The sequence below is a fragment of the Carcharodon carcharias genome, chromosome 2 (assembly GCF_017639515.1).
Source record: "Carcharodon carcharias isolate sCarCar2 chromosome 2, sCarCar2.pri, whole genome shotgun sequence".
Taxonomy (NCBI): Eukaryota; Metazoa; Chordata; class Chondrichthyes; order Lamniformes; family Lamnidae; genus Carcharodon; species Carcharodon carcharias.
Window position 1 is genome coordinate 184,793,109 of NC_054468.1, and position 21,397 is coordinate 184,814,505.

Sequence of the window (21,397 nt, forward strand, 5' to 3'; positions counted from 1 at the left end):
AAGATGTGAAACTTGTAAGCATTGACGCTCAAGGAAACTTGAGTGTGCTTATACAGGAATGAAGGAAGCTAGCATACAGGTGCAGCAAGCAATTAGGAAGGCAGATAGCATGTTGGCCTTTATTACAAGGGGATTGGAGTTCAAGAATAAAAGAAGTCTTGCTACAGTTGTACAGGGTTTTGGTAAGACCACATCTGGAATACTGTGTGCAGTTTTGATCTCCATATTTAAGAAAGGATATTCTTGCATTGGAAGTAGTACAATGAAGGTTCACTAAATTGGTCCCTGGGATGAGGGGATTGTCCTAAAATGAGAGGCTGAGTAAGTTGGGCTTATATTCTCTGGAGTTTAGAAGGATGAGAGGTGATTTCATTGAAACCTACAAATATCTGAAGTAGTTTGATAGGGTAGACCACTGAGAGATTGTTTCCATTGGCTGGAGAGTCTAAAACACGGGGGCACAGTCACAGGATAAGGGGCCAATCATTTAAGACTGAGTTGAGGAGAAATTACTTCACTCAAAGGGTTGTGAATCTCTGGAATTCTGTACCCCAGAGGATTGTGGATGTTCCATCGTTGAATACATTTAAGGCTGGGATAGACAGACTTTTGGTGTCAGGGAATTAAGGGATATGGGGAGTGGACAGGAAAATGGAGTTGAAGCCCAAGATCAGCCATGGTCAAATTGAATGGTAGAGCAGGCTCGACAGGGCATATGGTCTACTCCTGCTCCTGTTTCTTGCGTTCTTGGAACTAATATTCTAAACTATAATGACCCTCTGAGAGAAGAAATTCCTCCTGATCTCTCTCTTAAATGGAAGTACCCTTATTTTGAAACACTGCCCCTAGCTCTAGATTCCCCCATGAGATTCCCCCTTGAGGGGGAACTTCCTCTCAGCATCTACCCTGTCAAACCTCCTCAGAATCTTATATGTTACAATAAGATCACCGGTCATTCTTCTAATTGCCAATGAGTATAGGTTCTGTCTTGTAAGACAATGGTTTGCGCCGTGGTGGTCAACTCTGTGTTAAGCATCGCCTAGGGTGGCTCACGAGCCCCACTCTGGCATGGCAGTCTCAGCTGAGAAGGTGCATGATTCGCTGGCTGTTTTCTCTGGGCTCTCTTCTTGGCCAGCCAAGCTTTTTGTTCCTGCTTGCCTCTTCCAATGCCTTTCCAAACATTAAGCCTCCAGAGGTCACGGCTGTCAGCAACTATCTCCCAGTTGGCAGTGTCAATATCCACCATCTTCATATCTCACTTGCACGTTTCCTTGTAATGAAAGTATGAACACTTATGAGGTTGTGACCCAGTGGCCAACTCGCTGCAGAGTAGATCTTTTGGATTTACGGCAATCATCCATCTGATGAACATGGCTGAGCCAGTGCAGACATTGTTGATTTAGCAATGAGTGTACACTGATTGAACTAACACACTCCAGAACCTTTGAGTTGGTGACATTGCCTGCCAAGAGACGTTGAAGATATGTTTGAGACAGCGAAGGTGGAAGTTGTTTAGTCTAGCTTACATCTTCATTTAGATCACAGCAAAACTCACTTTATTCTACCCCGTGGCATGCTTTAACCAAACCTCAGATGAGGATTTGTTTCCACACCAAAGTGTACATCAACCATTCTTCTGGCCTATTTGAAGAAGTTTATGATGATTTATTGTTTTATTGCTCTGTGGCCCTGCACTCACAAAGGATTGCAGTATATGGCTTGAGAGGAAAAAAATCAGCCAGCAGCACCTCACAGTGGAATTGAGCCTTTTTGAGAGAAGAATGGCAATGACATTGAGAAAGTCATCTGTTTACTCCTTATTCCTTTAAGCAGAAAATTGTCTCATCTCGTTGGGATACCTCGTTGGGAATTAGAAACAGAATGAAACTAGATTACAGAAAGCAAAAGATTAAGGGCAGAAATGTCCCAGATTTGCACTAAATGCGGTAGCAGGCGGGAAAAAGGACATTATATCTGCCGGCTGCAAAGGCGGGTCTTCGTGCTGTATTGTTCCATTCCCGCCTCATTCATTATGCATTCATTATGGGAAATATGTTGGGTCATTGGCGGGGCATCCTCTGATTCGCCCGCCACGCCATCACCTCAGTCCTTCAGTAAACGGGGCGCCATAGTTAAAGGCTGCCCTGCACAGCGCTAGCACTCTTCAAGGGATAGGAAGCTGCTGGGAACTGATGGCTGCCCCCAGATTTAGCGACACCTCCCTCGAGCGCCTACTGGATGCAGTGGAGGCCCACCACAATGCCCTCTACCCCAGCTCTGGGCGAAGGCCAGCAAGCAAGGTCACCAATCCAGCAGGGGAGGATTGGCAGCGGTAGTCAGTGACAATACCCTGCAAAAGAGGACAGCCACCCAGTGCAGGAAGAGGATGAATGATCTCATCCTTTGCGCCAGGGTAAGTCACTCTTCTCATCCTTTTCTATTCACATACTCACAAACCCATCACACATCCACAGGGATCTCACACCTCAAGGGACAACACCAATAACTCTCACACACACCCTCACATCTCTATCAGGCTCATATCCTCTCAAGCTCACATCTTCATCCCACCCATGGCTCCGCTCATCACACAAACATTTCACGCAATGCCGTGTGTCCTGCTCACACTCTCTCCATCTGTTTTCATGCTGGAGAAGCTGGCTCACAACAGCACGGAGAGGTCCCAGGTCAGGGATGGAGTGGCCCACATTAGACCCCTCATTTACTTTGAGGAGTGTGCCAACATGCTGACTGGTGAGGATGTGATTGCGCCAGTGGCGATGGTGAGGTCGACGGCAAACACCCATATGAGGATCCTGCACAAGATCATCACTCTCTCAACACAACTGTGAGTGCACTCTCTCTGTTTTTGACTCTGTTGCCATGCACTAATTATCTCTACTTTGGTTCACAGGGAGCTCTGCCAAGTGACTGACACCCTCAGCCAGCCAGTCCCTCAACCCCATCCACATCCTCACCTCCAGCCAAGAGGACATCTTCTCTATTGAAGAGCTAGAAATAAGCAGCCTGGAAGACCCATCACAGCGCTTACCCACACCCTCCACCAACGCAAAGACAAAAACCTCAGTGGGACCTAGTCTTAGAGCAGGCTCGGGTTCACAGTCTGGTGGTCACCACACAGGCACCTGCCCGCAGCAGGAGGAAGGAGGATCAGCCAAGCTCCCCGGCACTTGGGTGACTGCTGGGGAACTGGCATTTGTGAAGTCCAAGTCAGATGACGATCCTCTGGATTCAGCCTTCCCATTCATCGTGGAGAGTCGACTCTCCAAAGGACCCATGCTGAAGTCATCTGAGGCAACAGGGCCAATCATTGCACAGGCTGTCTCCACCCCTGCTCCAGATGTTAGAGCAACACCTAGCAGAAGTACTTGGCCTAGAAAGGTTAAGAATTTCTGATCACAAGTGGTTGCACTGGTGAACATATTGTCACTTTATAAGCTGAAAATATATTCACTTTCACTGAATAATGGGCAATGTTGTCTTTTGGCTTCATTTACAGACTTTGTGAACCCTCCCCCTGCATTCCAACACCCCCCACCCCCCCCCAAAACCCACAAGCAGTTCAGCTGCACGCAGCTGGACCACAAGTGATTCTGGAGGGAGAAGCGTGTGTGTGGGAAGGTCTTTTGGAGCCTCATGCGAGCACTCTCCCACACACACAGAGCTTTCCTCCATCACACTCATCTCAACATTCTGAGCATTTTCAATGCTGCCTGCTGGGGTTCTATTTCAGTTGTCCATCTGAGCCGACCTGCATCTCCACCCACCCACTGACCACACTCCCATGCAGCACCTGCGCCTATCCAACACGAGGCTCCGCTCACTTTCGATTTTAGAAGCATGGTGGTTGCTAAGTATGTCTTCAGCACCTCTGTCCTTTTCCTTCCCCCAGTTACCCATGTTCCTTCTCCTATCACTGTTTACATTTCCCCCTCCCCCCGGTCCCAGGCATCATCCTCCATCTCCTCTTCATTATTTACCAGCCAGAACCCTTTTCTTTCTGGGATGGCTAATTGAACGTGTACAGTCCTTATCTTTCTGAAAATCCCACTCCCCATCCACATTAACCTCCCCGACCACCCCCTTCCCACTTCCGTGTCTGTCTCTGAGTCTCCATCAACCACCCTCGCCATCCTTACTACCGCCACCATCATACCCTCACCCTCCCACTCTACAGCTCACTCTGCCCTCATTCTCACCATTCCCTCCTACCACACATATCCTCTTTGCTTCCCAGGAGGCAGTCATTGACTCCACAGACCCCTCCCTTGCACGTTTATCTGGACATCCTGCCCCCCTTACTCCTTCCTCCCTCTGAATTCCTTCCCTCCTTCCTCCCTTGGACTCCTTTGCCCCTCTGAACTCCGTCCTCCACATAGACTCCTTCCCCCCCTCCAACCTCCTTCCTCCCCCCCCAAGTTCTGCCCCTTTCGACCTCCATCCCTCCTCCAAACTCCCTCCCTTACACGTTCCTCCCCCTTTCCCTATCTCCTCAGTTGCCAGATTGTACCTCATCACAACCTCCTCCCCCCATACTCTGCCCCCACCCAACCTCACTCCCTCCCCCTGCTGACACCATCGTTTCCCTCCCCCCAAACTCATCCCATCCCTGGTACATTTTCCTCTCCCAGTCAAACCTAGACGTTCATCTCCACCCCCTGATGATCATCCTTGACGGTCATGGCCAAGACACTGATGTTCCGAAGCAGACCCCAGACATCAACGGTGACCTTCCACCTTCCATGAGCTGCTTCGCAGTGGAGCCATGTCCATCAGCATCCACCCAGTATGCGATGCACGTGTTCCTCCAGGGTCTGGTAGTTGTAGGGCTCCAGCATCTGCTCCTTGGATGTCCACAATGTGAGCAAGGCCCTAATGGTAAGTCCTGACTTCTGCACTTTGCACTTGTCAAGACATGTTCTGGGCCAGCGTGTTTTCCCTCCGCTGTGTGCAGTAAATTTAACATGGGGGGATGATTCCGGCAAGCAGGGCTTATAATTACATGCAGATGTATTAAAACTAAATTCCCGAAGTGTGGCGGTGGGAAAGGCAGCACGTCATTGATGGAGCGGACAATCGCCAACTAATTTCACAACAGCATGAAACCTACTTTTGGTCTTCTCGCCATATTGTCCGCTCACACCCACCAGGACACCTGAAGCCAACGGAAACGGAAGATTCCGGCCTAAGTTACCCAGTAATTCCCACTTCAGAAAAGTGGGAAGGAGTGGTGGGCAGTGGGGAAGGTGGTAGGAAAGAATTCCATCTGCTGGTTGCTTTTTTTGCAGCACAGGAAAATCTCATTGGTATCTTGTACATCCACTTTGCCTGCCTTTTTTCAGGCAGGTCTTTAAATGGACACAGAAATCCTGTCCAAAACAAAAGGAGGGAGGCTGCTTAAATATGTAAATTGTTGTTCTACGCTAGTTGCAGGGCCGGGATTCCAAACAAAATGTACAAATGGATGGAGTATGTATCAGGCATGCTAGTCCCACTCATTCCAGGCATTAAGTGGCCTAGCTAATGGATCTTACAGAATCCACTGGAGGAAAAGAAAAGGTGCTGAGTTTTCTTTTTAATGGATTTTGTAGGATCAGGAGGAACATTTATGCCCTACAAAAATCTGCTGGCCTGCTGCCAGCCCTTTCTCATTTTGTCCGCACCTAACACCACCCTTTCCCCCCAGCCCCTGCCTGGCCCTATCTGGTGGGTGACCAGTGGACTGTGCAGAAGCTGATCAATTTTCTGCCATTGGGAACTGGTGATCTGTAGAGGATTGCTTATTTGGTGCCCACAGCACCCTAGTAATGAAGCCTGACTCTGAAAATAGCCTGGGCCTCCTGTCTGTGCTATTGGACGAGTGCCATGGGTGCGTGGCTGACTTTGCACCTGTTAAGAGCCAAGAGTGAAAATCTTCCTCCCTCCACCCCATCACCCACAGGTACTTCTAATTCATGCCCCCAGCCAAACCAGAGTCCAGCTGTCTTGCAATGTTAACAGGCGGCATCAACCATCTGAACACACAAGGCAGTTGTGAAAAACAAATCTATTTTCCATTGGGTTGTTTGCTTCTGTTGTGGATTAGCACAGCACAGATAATGTGGTGGAGGCTGGAGGAGGACAAACTGACATAGTCTCTTTGTGATTGCAACACAATCTTCAATTAGGCTGACATACATATGGCTCCTTTTAAACCTTCAAAGGAAGTTTTCAGCCCCCCTTTTGAAGAGAGGTTTGTATTTATAACTTTCAAATTACAGCTTCCTTTTGAAGAATGACAAGCTGAAATCTCCCACAGTGTTCTTAAATTACCACTTTGTAATAGTTTTCATAACAACTTCTTGTTCTAAAACACATCCTTGAAAATTAGGGATTACTCAATGTCCTGAAATATACTAAAAACCATGGAAGTGATATGTGAAACAGAATTCTTCATAGTAATGAAGATGAAGATGGCGAGTTCAAATATTGCATGAGAGTTGGATGTTCCAAAAATGTTGGAACTGACAAAGAACAAAAAGTTCAGTTTTTCTTTTCACATCTTGGGCAGTCAGAAGCCAAGAGACCATTCCATACTTCAAGGCAGACAGGAAACCTGTTTGCAGCTTTCGGCCTATTCCATTCTTGAATAGCTGGACTAGCTCCCTGAATGGTTTCCCTTTCTCCTCAAGTTGACTGTGGCTCAACAGTAGCACTCTGACCTCTGAGTCAGATGACTGTGGGATATCATTCCCACTCTAGAAACGTCAGCAGAAAATTTAGGCTGACATAGGACATAGGAACAAAGGAACATAGGAGCAGGAATAGGCCATTCATGCCCTTGAGCCTGCTTCACCATTTAACTAGACCATGGCTGACCTTCTACCTCAATGCCATCTCCATGGACTATCCCTGTATCCCTTGATGTCATTGGTATCTAAAAATCTATCGACCTCAGCTTTGAACAATGACTGAGACACTGCAGCACGGTACTGAGAGAGTGTGATACTACTGTCTTTTGGGTAAGATGTTGAAAGCGAAGCTCCGTCTGGCCTCTCAGGTAGATGTTAAAGATCCCACGGTCCTATTTTAAAGAAGAGTAGGGGAGTTTTCCCTGGTGTGCTGGTCAATATTTATCCCTCAAACAATATCACTAAAACAAATGATTTGGTTATTATCACATTGTTGTTTCTGGGACTGTGTTGTATGCCATGTTTCCTACATTACAACAGTGACTGCATTTCAAAGGTTCTCCGTCAGATGTAAAGCATTTTGGGACATTCATGAAATGTGCTATATAAATGAAACTCTTCTTTCTTTCCTGCTAGATGTTTCTCATCTGCGCTGAAGTCCCAAGCCTATGTACCTCTCTTCCCTCGTCCCTCAGTAGAATGAGATTGTGGGCCCGTAATGGTAGAGAATCATTCAAACTTTATCAACAGCGCAATTGTCTTCGATTTTTTTTGTGACCCATCCAACCAGGCAAATCGGCCAGGCGGCTTTTACATTTTTCATCAAAACTCATCCAAGGACGGGGTGAAATCTCCATTATGAAATAAAATAAAAATAAATATCTGTGGACAGCATTTTTATGGGGTATATTTTCAGGTGCTCGATTGTAATGCATGGACATTTTTTTGCAGCTTTTTAAACCTTTATTTAGTAACTCGAAGGTCTGCAGCTCCCTGAGGCAGCTGTCTGTTTTCAGGGAGCTCTCTCGCAGGGCTCACCCACACCCATGGTGATGTCACCGCCCATCCTCTTCCTGACCCACCCCGGCAGCACTGAGCTTTTCAGCATGTATTTCACACTGGCTGGCATGAAATCGCAGTTGGGGGACCGATTGCGGTCATTGGTTTCCCAGCCACTCCTGGGCCCGACGATCGCACGCGCCTGCCAAAGGCAAAATTCAGGCTTATGCTACCAAGCTTATAGTACAGTCAAATAGTACATTTCTTCCCCACAACATTTATCTATTCCTGGAATTGATTTTTATCTTGTTGTCTAATTGTGTCCACAGTGTAGAATCACCTACTCATGCAAACAACGTTACAGTGTTTTTCTTTTGAACTGTGCGGTCACAAGAAGGGTACTGTCATCAAAATCACAAAAGCTACAGAGCTGTATGGTCACTATAGTGAACATTGAATACTATTTGAAAGAATTTGACCTTATGTATGATAATCATTTGAATGGCTCAAACTGGTCAGTAATTGTACTGCTCTGCCTGGAGCTGTTCCTCATGTAAGGATGCAAAACACTTAACCAAATTTATAGCTCGCTTTGACCTGCAAATTACAAGAGAACAAATTGATGACTTACTCAAAAGGTTGTTATGCTTAATAAGGTTATGGTTTATTTTAAAATTATTACAGAAAATGGTTACAGATTTTTAAAAGTTGAATAAGAAAAAGTAAGTAATGATTAAAAAACAAGTATGTTACTATTAGGCATACAATCGACCAAAGTGTCAGCTCCTTTTGATTGTAAGTTCCCTTCTTACTGATCAGTCGGGTTTCCTCTCTAAGGGCAGAATTTTACTCTTGTTGGGTGGGCACATACCCACCATTAATAAAGTGGTCCATTAAGGCCCTTAAGAGCCCAACTGACTTGAATTTTTTGCTGCCTGTTCAACCTTTTGGCTGGTGGACAGGCGAAAAGGCCAAGCTGCCTTTAGAGTCATAGAGGCCTACAGCACAGAAAAAAGCCCTTCAGCCCATCGAATCTGCGCCAGTCAAACAAGTACCTAACTATTCTAATCCCATTTTCCTGCACTAGGCCCATAGCCTTGTATGCCATGGCATTGCAAGTGCACATCCAAATACTTCTTAAATGTTATGAGGGTTTCTGCCTCTACCACCCTTTCAGGCAGTGAGTTTCCAGATTCCCACCACCCTCTGGGTGAAAAACTTCTTTCTCACAACCCCTCTAAACCTCCTGCTCCTTATCTTAAATCTGTGCCCCCTGGTTAGTGATCCCTCCACCAAGGGGAAAAGTTCCTTCCAGTCTACTCTATCTATGCCCCTCATAATTTTATAAATCTCAATTATGTCCCCCCTCAATCTCCTCTGCTCCAGGGAAAATAACCCCAGTCTATCCAATCTCTTCTTATAACTAAAACTCTCCAGCCCAGGCAACATCCTGGTAAATCTCCTCTACACTCTCTCTACTGCAATCACATCCTTCCTATAATGCGGATTCCAGAACTGCACACAATACTCTAGCTGTGGCCTAACCAGTGTTTAATACAGTTCCAGCATCGCCTCCCTGCTCTTATATTCAATGCCTCGGCTAATAAAGGCAAATAAACTCATAAAGGCATTGTCTGGGAAAAGGGGAAAACTGTATAGTGGTAAATGTCGGGTAGCTGTAAAAATCAGTATGCTTTAATCACATCATTCTAGTAAACACCTTTAAAAAAATATATATTATATATATTGGTTAGCCTGTTGCAATTGCAGTAAACCTACAAGAGTCAGAGATAAGTGAAAAGAAAAATAAGCATCAATAACATTTTACATTTTTGTGATACCTCATCCACCAGTGGGATGAGGTTTCGACCAGTGATTTAAAAAATGTTAAAATTGTAACACTCATATTCAACATGTCCCTGCTCATGTGACAGAGGGGGCATCTTTTCATTATTCTTAATATCTTTGTTTTGATTGTTAAAAATCTTCAGCTCCCTGAGGCAACTCTGTGCCTCAGGGAGCTTTTACTGCGTGCACCCCTACGCACGCACACATTGACTGCTCCCGGGGCCGCCCGCCACACCCGACCGACGGGGGAAAGATTCTGAAGATTCTGCCCTATGAGACCTCCAACTCACCGGAGTCTGCGCTCAACTATAGTGCTGGTAACTCTAGGCTGCAGCCATGATCCAATGTGTTCAGCCTTTTCTATCCTTTTCAGAGCATTGGGCTAATTGACTATATTGACAGGTCGCACCATCCTTTGAAAGAACGATTCTTTTAAAAACACAATACCCAGTTATATTCTGCACCCTTTGTTTAAACTGTGGGCGGAATTTAATGGAGCCTGCCAGAGCGGGCATAATGGAGGCTGGAAGAATCGGATGGAAGTACCTGTGTCTGATTCCCAGCATCAAGAAAACTGTCCCCAATTCAGTGGGTGGGGGGGAGAGCCCAATGTGGGAACCCTGCCTCTCAGCAGTGGGATGTCAAAAAGGCTCATTAAGGAGCCACTTAAAGCTAATTATCTCTGAGCCCACTGGAATTTAGAGATAGCTCAGGGATTTAATGGGACTCACACAGGTCTCCCTTGCCTCCTGAAGGCTGCCCAGCAAACCCTATTGGGTTTGCCAATGGCCTACTGGGGGTGGAGGCGCAATTCCTCATTGACACGAGGCACTCAATACATGATCGAGGGACCCAGTATTGGGAAAGTGTCTTACCCTCCCTAGCGACCGTCCCTCCCTCCCTCCCTCCCTATGACCCCAATTCCACCCCATTTACTTGTAGCTAGGGATCCAGCAATGGTCCCTGGTGAAGGCCTCAGAGCATCACCAGCAGCAGCAGCCAACTTCCTTTGTGCTTGGTTTGCCTCCAACCAGGAGAACATTTTCCCCATGATTCCCATTGGCTTTAATTTTGCTAGGGCTCCTTGATGCCACACTCAGTCAAAAACTGCCTTGAATTCAAAGCATACCACTCTCACCTCGTATGTTTTCCCCAAAGCTGTGATGAGGTCTGGAGCTGAGTGGCCCTGGCAGAATCCAACTGAGCATCAGTGAACAGGTTATTACTGAGTAAGTGCTGCTTGATAGCACTGTCGATGACACCTTCCATTGCTTTACAGATGATTGAGAACAGCAATGATGGGGCTTCCTTTCTGTCAATGGCAATTTTACTGGAAGGTCCATAAAATATAGATTATTAATGAACTGTTGTAAGATGGCCTTTCATTGATAAAGGTCTTGTGAGCAATAATGGTAAATGTCAGCGTAAATCAATTTAATATATTTATTATTAATTTAACTCAATAACAACCAATGTAAGAAGCAAATAGATTTTTTTTAATGAATTCTCCAAGGCTTCCCAAAGGGGAGCAGATTCCATGAGGATATGTGAAGCCTGGAGTCTTGGGGCAGTTGGGTATTTCACAATTAGCTGTAATTTCTAAGATATACTTGTTTATACTTTGCCTTAGCAGTCATACATTTTAGCACACATAAACACAGTTAAATTGTTACATAATAATCCTACTTTGTTATGTTGCAAAATTATAATGCTGCAATGCCAAGCCAGTACAAGTGGCCTACAGGAATTGGCAGTGTGTAATAAACCACAATAAATCTATCCAGAAATAATAATTTCTTCCCTATCAGAACCTTCCAGTTACTGCCTGATGTTCTGCAGGTCTCGTGCACTACCCTATCAGACATCGGGTGAGAATGTGGTGGAAAACATGGGAAACTGGTTCAGTTACATATGTCAGACCTCAGCCTTCATTGCCCATTCTCACTCTTCCTTTTTTGGGATCTGTACCCTCTCCAAACAAGTTCACCCACATGAGAGAGGTCATAGCCAGAGGAGAGGGGACTCTCCAAGTCAGGATTTTATATTGTTGCCAGACTAGGATCAGTTGCCAGCCTAGTATTCTGTGGGAAAGGAGATTTCCCAGCCAACTGACTGGAGAATTGGATCTCATCTGGAAGCCCAGGATCCTCGGAGATTTTGCAAAACATTTTTTTTTCTTTCCCAGTCCCCTTAATAGGGCCCTATAGTCCACAATTATCTGTTACACCCCTGAGTGCTATGTTTTTTCTGACCCCCTGCAGATGGTGAACATCCACAGTATGCCTATAGGGGCATGAACACTTGCCAGAAATATGTATGTTAAGGAACCTCCCCCTGATCTCAGAAAATCTTGTGGCGTTAGCAATGGAGATTCATAGCAGGCAAGTCTCTCCAACTATGCAAGAATTATGGACATATGGATGGTGGGTCCCACTATGTTTATTTAACTTACTATTTTGCCACACTAATGATAACTTTACATTTGAAGCCATGCCTTTGGTTCTAACAAGTGATCATAAACATTGAACTGAGAGTTATTGTTAGAACTTCAACATATCAAAAGTAACGAGTGAAAATATTCTTTTATGGTATGTAGGGAAAATACTAGTGAAAATGATACCGGGAGCTGACCACCCCAGGGAAACCATAAGAGAATGCTGGAAAATTGCAGATTGATTGAAAAGGAATATGGCATATCAATTGAATTGAAAGTTTTCTCCATTAATGCTGATTTCATGCTTTTTCAGAGAAAAGCAGATCCCTGAGGGATAAAATGATTGATCGGACAGTTCAGCTCCACGAGGCAAAGCAGAAATATTAACATTTGGCAGGCTCACTTGACTGACCTCAAAAGCATGTTGTGACACAATGGGGAAAGTCCAGTCAGCAGAAGGAAATTTCTGAGATATGAACAGAAATGATTAGGGTGTCTCAGTCAGTGGGAGCGGATTGAGCCACAAACACGGAGTGGAATGGTTTCTTTTTATTTGGAAATTATGCCATTTGTACCAGGTCCAAAAATTTACATGATTTGGTAGGATGGTGCACTGTGACAAATCAGTTGTCTTAATCATCAACCTTCCCTATTCCTTCTAAGCATTATAATTTTGCTTATTCTATATGATATTCAAATTAAAGGAAAGCAAAATTTTGATGTATTATACAAAAAATGGCAGTATTGTCTTTGTGTTTTCATGAACGTGTATGGTTTGAAGCAGCCCCGACCCATTTTATGTCTAATTCATTCTGACTATCTATCCTGTGGACATCCTTTGAATCTCATTGCAAGGGCCTGGATTTTAAATTGGCTGTGAGGGCCAGAACAGGAGCAGACGCGCTTTGGAAATAACGCTCCAGAACGGCATGTCAATGTTCCAACACCTCCGGGATGCACTGGAATTTTCAAAGCGAGGGCGGGGATGGAGAAGTCGGGATAGCGCTCTCCTCCAATTAACGGCCTGTTAAGCTCCTGGAGGAGCTTGTTAACAGGCCAGGAGGGCCAGAGGCTATTTTTAATTCATAAATCACCAAACTCACGCAGTGTGGTGCATGTTAGTGCGCAGCTGTCAGAGTCAATGCAGGCAGAAGTTAAAGTGTTCTTTTAAATTTTGAAAGATTTTGAGACCTGGGACATGTTGTTCCAGATCGAGCACATTACTTTTCATTTGGCTGTTTGGCCACTTCTGTGTGTGGCGAGGCTACTGGTCTTCTGGGGTGCTGCCTCCTCTCTTCTGCAAGGCAGCCGCATCATGGCTGCCATTCGCCTTTACTGCTCATGCTCTGCAGGCAGCTCCTGCCTCCTGGTAATGATTGGCACTACTAATTGGGCGTCGAGCTTCCTACTGGCCCAATTATGGCATTTATATTTGAAGAGAGTGCCTCATGAGCGACACAGACACAGCGTGAAGTCAGGACTGAGAAATTACCTGGACATCAGATTCCCAACCTCAAATTGAGAATCGAGCCCAGGGAGGCAACTTACCAGAGAATAAAAATAAAATATTGTGGATGCTGGAGATCTGAAACGTACAAAGAAAATGCTGAAAAAACTGTCTGGCAGCACCTGTAGAGAGAGAAACAGTTAACATTTTGAGGCCAATATGACCCTTCCTTGGAGCTGAAGAGGTAGAAATGTGAACTTACTATAACCTTGTTGAAGAGAACTTGAATCTGACTATCTGTCAAAGACGCAACCTAGATGCTGGTGAAAATAATGCAGTGAGAATGCTAATAGACTTATACCAGAATAAAATAGTTGTAAGAGGTTGAGTTATAAGCTGATTAAACGTAGAATGGGCTATGATTATTCTACCTATACCTTGAATTGAAAATGCAAATGTTACTTTGAGAACTAATTTTCTTACTAGTTTTTGAAAGTTTTCTAATTGAACTGCACAGAAAGTAGACCCAACTCTTCCCAAAGCACTGTTCAAAAAATTGATGTTGAAGAGAAAATTCATAGTGATGCTTTCTGTTAAAATGCAGTAATAAATTCAAAATGGAATCAGAGTATAACATGGAATAACTGTAATGACTTGAAGTGGTGACCTTGGGTTAGATGATTGATGGAACATTTAGCAAATCACCATGGCAATAATCCTCAAGGGATACAGACAGCATTTCACTTCTGCAGGAAAAAATGCCAAAAGAAACATTTTACAGTATGAATGACTCTCAAATGTATTTTTCTGTTGCTTTTCACCCCTCTGCATCTCCAAAAGGATTTATATTCTTGTACTTCTTCATGTGCGAACTTAAACTGAGGGGGTATTTAACAGAGGTGACAGGGGTTTCGCCTGCCAGCTGGAGAGCCAGCAAGAGCCCTGCGGTGCCTCTTTTCAGGAAGGCCTACTACATTAAGTACCATTCAGGTGTTTAACTGGGCAGAAGCGGCCCTTCCCTGCGAATAAGGACCCTAGATGCAGAAGTCCTGCCCACTGAGAACTGCTGGCCAATCAGAGGCTGGCAGCTCTCCTTGATTGGCATCACCAGCAAAGGGACAGTGGCTGCTGCTGGTACTACACCTGCCCGAGGCCGAGGATCACCAACGGACTCAGGTGAGTGATGGTGGGATGGGAGTCACAGGGGAGTGAGGGAGGGACAGCAGCAGCAAGGGAAGAGGGGTGGCTCTCAGCAGTCCACTCGCCCACCCCCCCCAAGCCCAATGCTTGGTCCAATGAACAGGCACCGATGCTCGGTCCAATGAACAGGCACCGAGTGCCTGACAACAAGGAATTCCTCCCTCCGAAGCCTGCAAGCAACCCTGAAAGGGTTTGCTTTCTGGGCTTCCTACATCACAAGCCCCCCCCGCTCCCCACTGGCCACTGACCTAATACCCGTAGCAGCAGGTTGAGACCCTTCTATGGACATTAATTGCCTCTTAAGGGCCTCAGTTGTCGGTGTGGCAGGAAGAGGCTGTCGACAGGCCTTCCCACCAAGAACTTAATTGGGGCAGTGGTGAGAAGGTGGCAGGGTCTCCTCCTGCCACCCTTCACCCACCCCGCCCCCCACCACCAAACCCATCACATAGGGAAGGCATTAAATTCTGCCCTGAATGTGGTAAGGCTATCAGTCCATGGGCAGGGGTAGGGGAATTACAACCGACCCCAATGCTGTGCTTGTGTGTTGTCCCCACAGGTACTTTCCAGCCAGAGTCACGATAACTGTCAGAAGCAGGAAGGCTGGACAAGTTGCTTTTTCTTTCCTTATGAGTGCGAGAACCATTTTCAGTGCTCTTACTGCTTTCCAGGATTATGTAACACAGCACAGACCAGTAGTGCATTGCATAATCTTAGACGTGTTTTGGTTTTGGTTTTGGTTAATCTCATCCAAATTTTCCGCCATGAGTGTCCATAACATAATATACAACTGAATTATTTAGGCAGGTCATTAATACTGTGTTTTATTATTTATCATGATGATCTCAAGCAAGCTACCTTCAATATAAATAGTTGTGCTGAGTCATGTGTGTGTTTTAAAATATACATTTTAAATATTTATTTTAATCCTTAATATAATCACCAGATATCTTACAAATGGACTAGCAGCCGTAGAACGCTTTCCAATCAGCTTTAAAACCCAGTTCTCAGGGAACTGCTTTCATCATGTGGTGCTCGGTGTCTATTATAATGGTCGCTATGGTACGCTTGGCATGAGCAGAAGAGAGGACTTGATGGACAAGCCCTTGACCTTTCGAACTCTCAGTGACCTGTTCTTTGAATTTGATGACTCTTACAGAAAGTATCTGCACACTGTGAAAAAGGTGAAGATTGGCTTGTATGTGTCACATGACCCACACAGTTTCCAGCAGATCGAATGGAAGCATTTGGTTCTAAACACGGGAAAGATGAGCAGAGAAGAGACGGGGAAAGAATTGGAAAAGCATGCCCGTGAGATGAGAATGAAGGTAATTGTGCTACAGTTGTAATTTCGTTATAGTTAATAGAAAACTTTAACTAAAATGGGGTGGAATCTTATGCCCCCCCCCGCCCCCGCCCCCTGCCCCCATGGTGAGTTTGGAGGTGCAGCGGAGGGGAGCCATTTAATCGAACAGGAAGATGATGGTTGGGGACCACCTTCCTGCCACCACCTCGATTAACTCTGTGGTGGGAAGGCCCCTGGACGGCTTTGTCACCCTGCCGCCAATTGAGGCCCTTAAAACTCACTTCAGGGCCTCATCCTGCTGCTACTGGTATTAACCTATTGGGTGGGGGGGGGCTCGACATGCGGGGAGCACAGCAAGCAACCCATGTGGGGCTTGCAAACCTCCGGGGTGGGGGGTGAGGGAGTCCCTCGTTCACAGGCAGTAGCGCCTTTCAAGGGTTCTGGCATTAGGAAGGGGGGTGCCCGCTGAGAGCCAGCCCCCTGCCCTTGCTGCCGAACCCCCTTCACCACACCCCACGAACCCTCTCTTGCCAACCCTGACCTCTGGCCTGGGATCCAGTGACGATCCTAGTCCTCAGATGGGTGTTGTACTGACAACACCCACCACCTCGCTAGTGGTGCTGCCATTCAGTAGAGCAGCTGGCCTCTGATTAACTGGTAGATCTCAGCGGGCAGGACTTCCACCCCTGGGGTCCTTGATCCTGAGGGACAGTCTGCCACTGGCCTTTCAAATGCCTGAGTAGGTAAGATGCGGTGGGCCTTCCCATAAGGAGGCGATGTGGGACTCTTGTTGGCTCTTCGGCGGCAACCGGGGACCCCCGTCACCTCCACACAATTCTACCCATAAACTCCCTGTCACACACTCTCTCTCTCTCTCCCTATATATCCTGTGTATAGATGTCATTATGTATATCAAATTCTCTTTCTGTCTATCTAAATTTCTCTTTCTGTGTATAGGGTGGGTAAATTTTGTCAGGTCAAAAATCATGCGACTATTTCTTGAGTTCTGACATTTGCTTTCCCAAACGTGGAAATTCATCCAAGTTCTTAATAAGCTCAATAACTGAAGTCAGACCCTGAGATAAATGAAAAATAATTGATTTATTTGAGGAAAAAAAAGCATATGGCTTAACTCTAGCAATTTTGGGGCACCAAAGAAACATTGGCCAGAATTTTTGGCTCAGCGAGCGGGGGCGGGGCCTGCTCACCAAGACGTAAAATGATGCGCAGTGACATCGGGCGTGCGTCTCAATGTCATCGCGCATCATTTAGATTTTCAGTTCGGCGGGTGCACGGCAGAACTGTCAAAGGCCTATTAAGGCCATTTAAAAACTAATTAAACTAATAATGTGAGCTGCCTGAGCAACCTTAAGGTTGGCGGGCAGATGAGGAGCCTGGGCGGCCTTCACATTTCTCATGGAACCTCATCCACGGGAGGGATGAGGTTTCATGAAGTGTTTATAAATTGAATAAAATTTTTTAAAAACTCGTTGACATGTCCCAGCTCACGTGACACTGTCACATGAGGGAGCATGTCTTAAAATTTTTTATTTTCTTTATTTAAAACTTAAACTAATCTCCCTGAGGCACCCCTGTGATTTCTGCGTGCTTTCGCTCAGGGACCAACCCCGCCGCCCCCCCCCCCCCCCCCCCCGCCCCCCACTGCCCGCACAGGGAGCGCTCAGCGCTTCCGGGCGCACGTCATGCTAGGCAGGCCTTAATTGGCTCGTCCACGTAAATTGGCAGCACGGACCCAATCGGGGGCACAGATCAGGTCCACTTCTGCCCCTGCCTGCCCCCACACAACACCCCCCCACCCCCCACCCGACAGGGGAAAATTCTCCCCGTTGTTATATTGAGAAACCGCTTCAATCTATAACCAGGTTATTGGTGTACATATGGACTAATTCTTGTAGATGCAACAAGCGACTGGGAAATTTTGGAGAATTTGAAAAAGCATTTTTATACTTTGTCACACAACAGACTTGTGGCAAATGTAGAGCTCATGGAATAAAAGGGACAGCGAAACAAGAATACAAAATTGGAAACAGAGAGTAGTGGTTAATGGATGTTTTTTGGACAGGAGGAACCTTTGCAGTGGACTTCCCCAAGGGTCGTTTTTAAGACCCTTTCTCTCCCTGATACATTTTAATGACTTTGAACTTGGTGTACAGGACACAATTTCAAAATTTGTGGATGATACGAAATTTGAAAGCATTGTGAACAGTGAGGAGGATAGTGTAGAACTTCAAAAGGACCTGGACAGGTTGGTGGAATGGCTGGACAAGTGACAGATGAAATTTAGTGTAGAGAAGTGTGAAGTGAATCATCTTGGTTGGAAGAATATGAAGAGAAAATATAAAATAAAGGATACAATTCTAAAGGGGGTGCAGGAGCACCTGCAGGTATATTTGCATAAGCCATTGAGAGTGGCAGGATAGGTTGAGAGTGTGGTTAATAAAGCATACAGTGTTCCTAGGCTTTATTAGTAGGGGTATAGCACACAAAAGCTTGTATCCAAACATATGAATTAGGAGCAGGAGTGGGCCACTCAACCACTTGAGCCTGCTCCACCATTCAATAAGATCATGGCTGATCAGATTGTAACCTCAACCCCACATTCCCACCTATCCCTGATAACCTTTCATCCCCTTGTTTATCAAGAATCTATCTAGCTCTGCCTTAAAAATATTTTTAAGACTCTGCCTCCACCACCTTTTGAGGAAGTGAGTGCCAAAGACTCATGGCCAGCTGAGAGAAAAACATTTCTCCTCATCTCTGCCTTAAAATGGCGATACCTTATTTTAAAAAAGTGATCCCTAGTTCTAGATTCTCCCTCAAAAGCAAACATCCTCTTCACATCCACCCTGTCAAGTCCCCCCAGGATCTTATATGTTACAATCAAGTCACCTCTTATTCTTCTAAACTCCAGCAGATACAAGCCTATCTTGTCCAACCTTTCCTCATAATACAACCCACCCATTCCAGGTATTAGTCTCGTAAACCTTCTCCGAGCTGCTCCCAACACATTTACATCCTTCCTTAAATAGGGAGACCAAAACTGTACACGATACTCCAGATATCCTGTATAACTGAAGCTTAACCTCCGTACTTTTATATTCAATTATATAGAGCACTAGTTTGGCTTTAACTGGACTATTGTATCCTGTCTGAGCGCCAGACTTTAGGAAGATGTGAAGGCATTAGAGAGAGTGCAGAAAAGATTCATGAAAATTGTCCCAGGAATAGGTAAGTTTAGTTATGTAGATAGATTGGAGAAGTTGGGACTGTTTCCCTTGGAGAAGAGAAGGTTGAGTAGAGATTTGATAAAGATATTCAAAATCATGAAGTGCCTGGACAGACTAGATAGGGAGAAACTATTCCCATTGGTGGAAGGTTCGAGAACAAAAGGGCACAGATTTAAGGTAATTGGCAAAAGAAACAATGGAGACATGAGGAGTAACTTTTTCGTCCAGCAATTGGTTAGAATCTAGACTGTACTCACTGAGAGTGTGGTTGAGGCAGGTTCAATTGCAGCATTGAGTTAATTGGACTATTACCTGAAATGGAAAAATATGCAGGAGTACGGGGAGGGGGCCAGGGAGTGGCACTAGGTAAATTACTCCTTTGGAGATCCAGTGCAGGCATGATCCTTCTGTGCTGTGACCATTCTGTGATAAACAAAGAAGATTTGGAAACAAAAACAGAATTACCTGGAAAAACTCAGCAGGTCTGGCAGCATCGGCGGAGAAGAAAAGAGTTGACGTTTCAAGTCCTCATGACCCTTCGACAGAACTAGTCATGAGGACTCGAAACGTCAACTCTTTTCTTCTCCGCTGATGCTGCCAGACCTGCTGAGTTTTTCCAGGTAATTCTGTTTTTGTTTTGGATTTCCAGCATCCGCAGTTTTTTTGTTTTTATCTCAATGAAGATTTGGAGTTTAATGGATCTATATTATATTGTATTTTTGATTTTCCATGTTGCTTTTTTAATGAGAGTGGAACGTTTTCACTGCAACCTGTGTATGTGTGTCAGTTAACACATTAGATTGTGGTGATGTACTTGTAACAATGCTAAGAGAGCAGAAGGTCTTGCGAAAAGAACACCTAAAAAAGCTGTAAGATACAAAATGGATGAAGCTGTTGCTGTTACTGATAATGAAAGACAAAATTGCAAAGGGCTGACTTGTCCAGATGCTTGCACTGTAACAAGGTACAAGTATTCTGAAGTTCTGTCCATGTTTCACTGTATACAGATGTTAAAATTGCTTAAAAGTAATGTAAACATAGTTAAAATTTATTGAATTTTATCAGATTACATAGAAAAAGGGGAAAACAGTTAATTTTTAATTTATATAAATATAATTGTGAAAGTATTGTGTATACATTGTGAAGGTTGGCAGTCACCTTCCCTTCCAATAATATTTTCACATATACCCCAGAATGTCAGGCTGCTACATTTCATTTACTTCCAAGCCTATTAGTCTCTCAAAGAATTCAGCTATTTTCACTGCCCCTCCTAAAAATCTCAAAGCTGTTTTAATGTCATTGATATATATTTTCCTGTCTCAACAGTTGTAAGATTGTACCATAATTGACAATCTGATGAAACATTGATGGTGTTTGTCGTAGTTTTAATCTTGCAATTTTGCTAGTATTACAGTTTTGACATAATTTAATTTATTACTGCAGGTCATCCATGGGTGAATTTTCTACTTTTAGAAAAAGGCACAAATAGTTCTAAGCTGAAGTTGAGATTAATGTTGTACTTAAGTGCCTTTTGCTAAGTTCTTTTTGCTAAGGCACTTGCTCAGTAGGAGCCAAATCTGCATATTATTGTAATATGACCCAACATATGGTGGATCATATCAAACAGCACATCCTATTGGCTGTTTACAATAGGCAGTGTATAGATTCTACTCGATCAGCCTGAAAAACTCAAAACATAGGGTGCAACATTAAATGTGATTCTGTGATTGGACAGCACTTACTTAACAATACCAATTGTACTAAGAATTACACTAACAACCAATTCAAGATTATCAGCTGGGCTCACACTTACACTTTTTAGAAGCTACCTATATTCAGGGGCAGGGCCCTGTCCAGGCATTATGCTTTTTTCAACTAAACAAAAGCTTCAGGGACAACTGTTCCCTGGGGCATTCCCCATGGCAATCCCTCAACATATCAGAATTGACTTAATGGTTTGAATTTAAACAAAAGTTTGGGAATAATTGTTGCTTGGTGCATTCTCCATGGCAACACATTGATCAACAGACAAAACAGCTAGCCAATCATCAGCATCCTTTTCTCATGCAGTATAAACTGTTGTACCCTTTGAGATTCGGTACTCTTGTGATTCTGCACTGATGAGTGCTAGATGACAAGCTTCAACATCATGTCTCTTTTCACAGCAGGTTCTGAACCACAAAATGGCTATTATTGCAATGCTCTTTTAGATTAGGTAGGTGTCAG

The 21,397-nt window shown here is 44.8% G+C and overlaps 1 protein-coding gene across 1 annotated transcript in view; it reads left to right on the forward strand.

The window, feature by feature from the left end:
• vash2 (vasohibin 2) overlaps positions 1-21,397 on the forward strand; it is a 140,987-nt gene that overhangs the window by 73,604 nt on the left and 45,986 nt on the right. Inside the window, exon 5 of the mRNA XM_041179488.1 lies at positions 15,564-15,945. Within this exon, the coding sequence (XP_041035422.1) occupies positions 15,564-15,945 (382 nt within the window). The remainder of the gene's footprint in view (positions 1-15,563; positions 15,946-21,397) is intronic.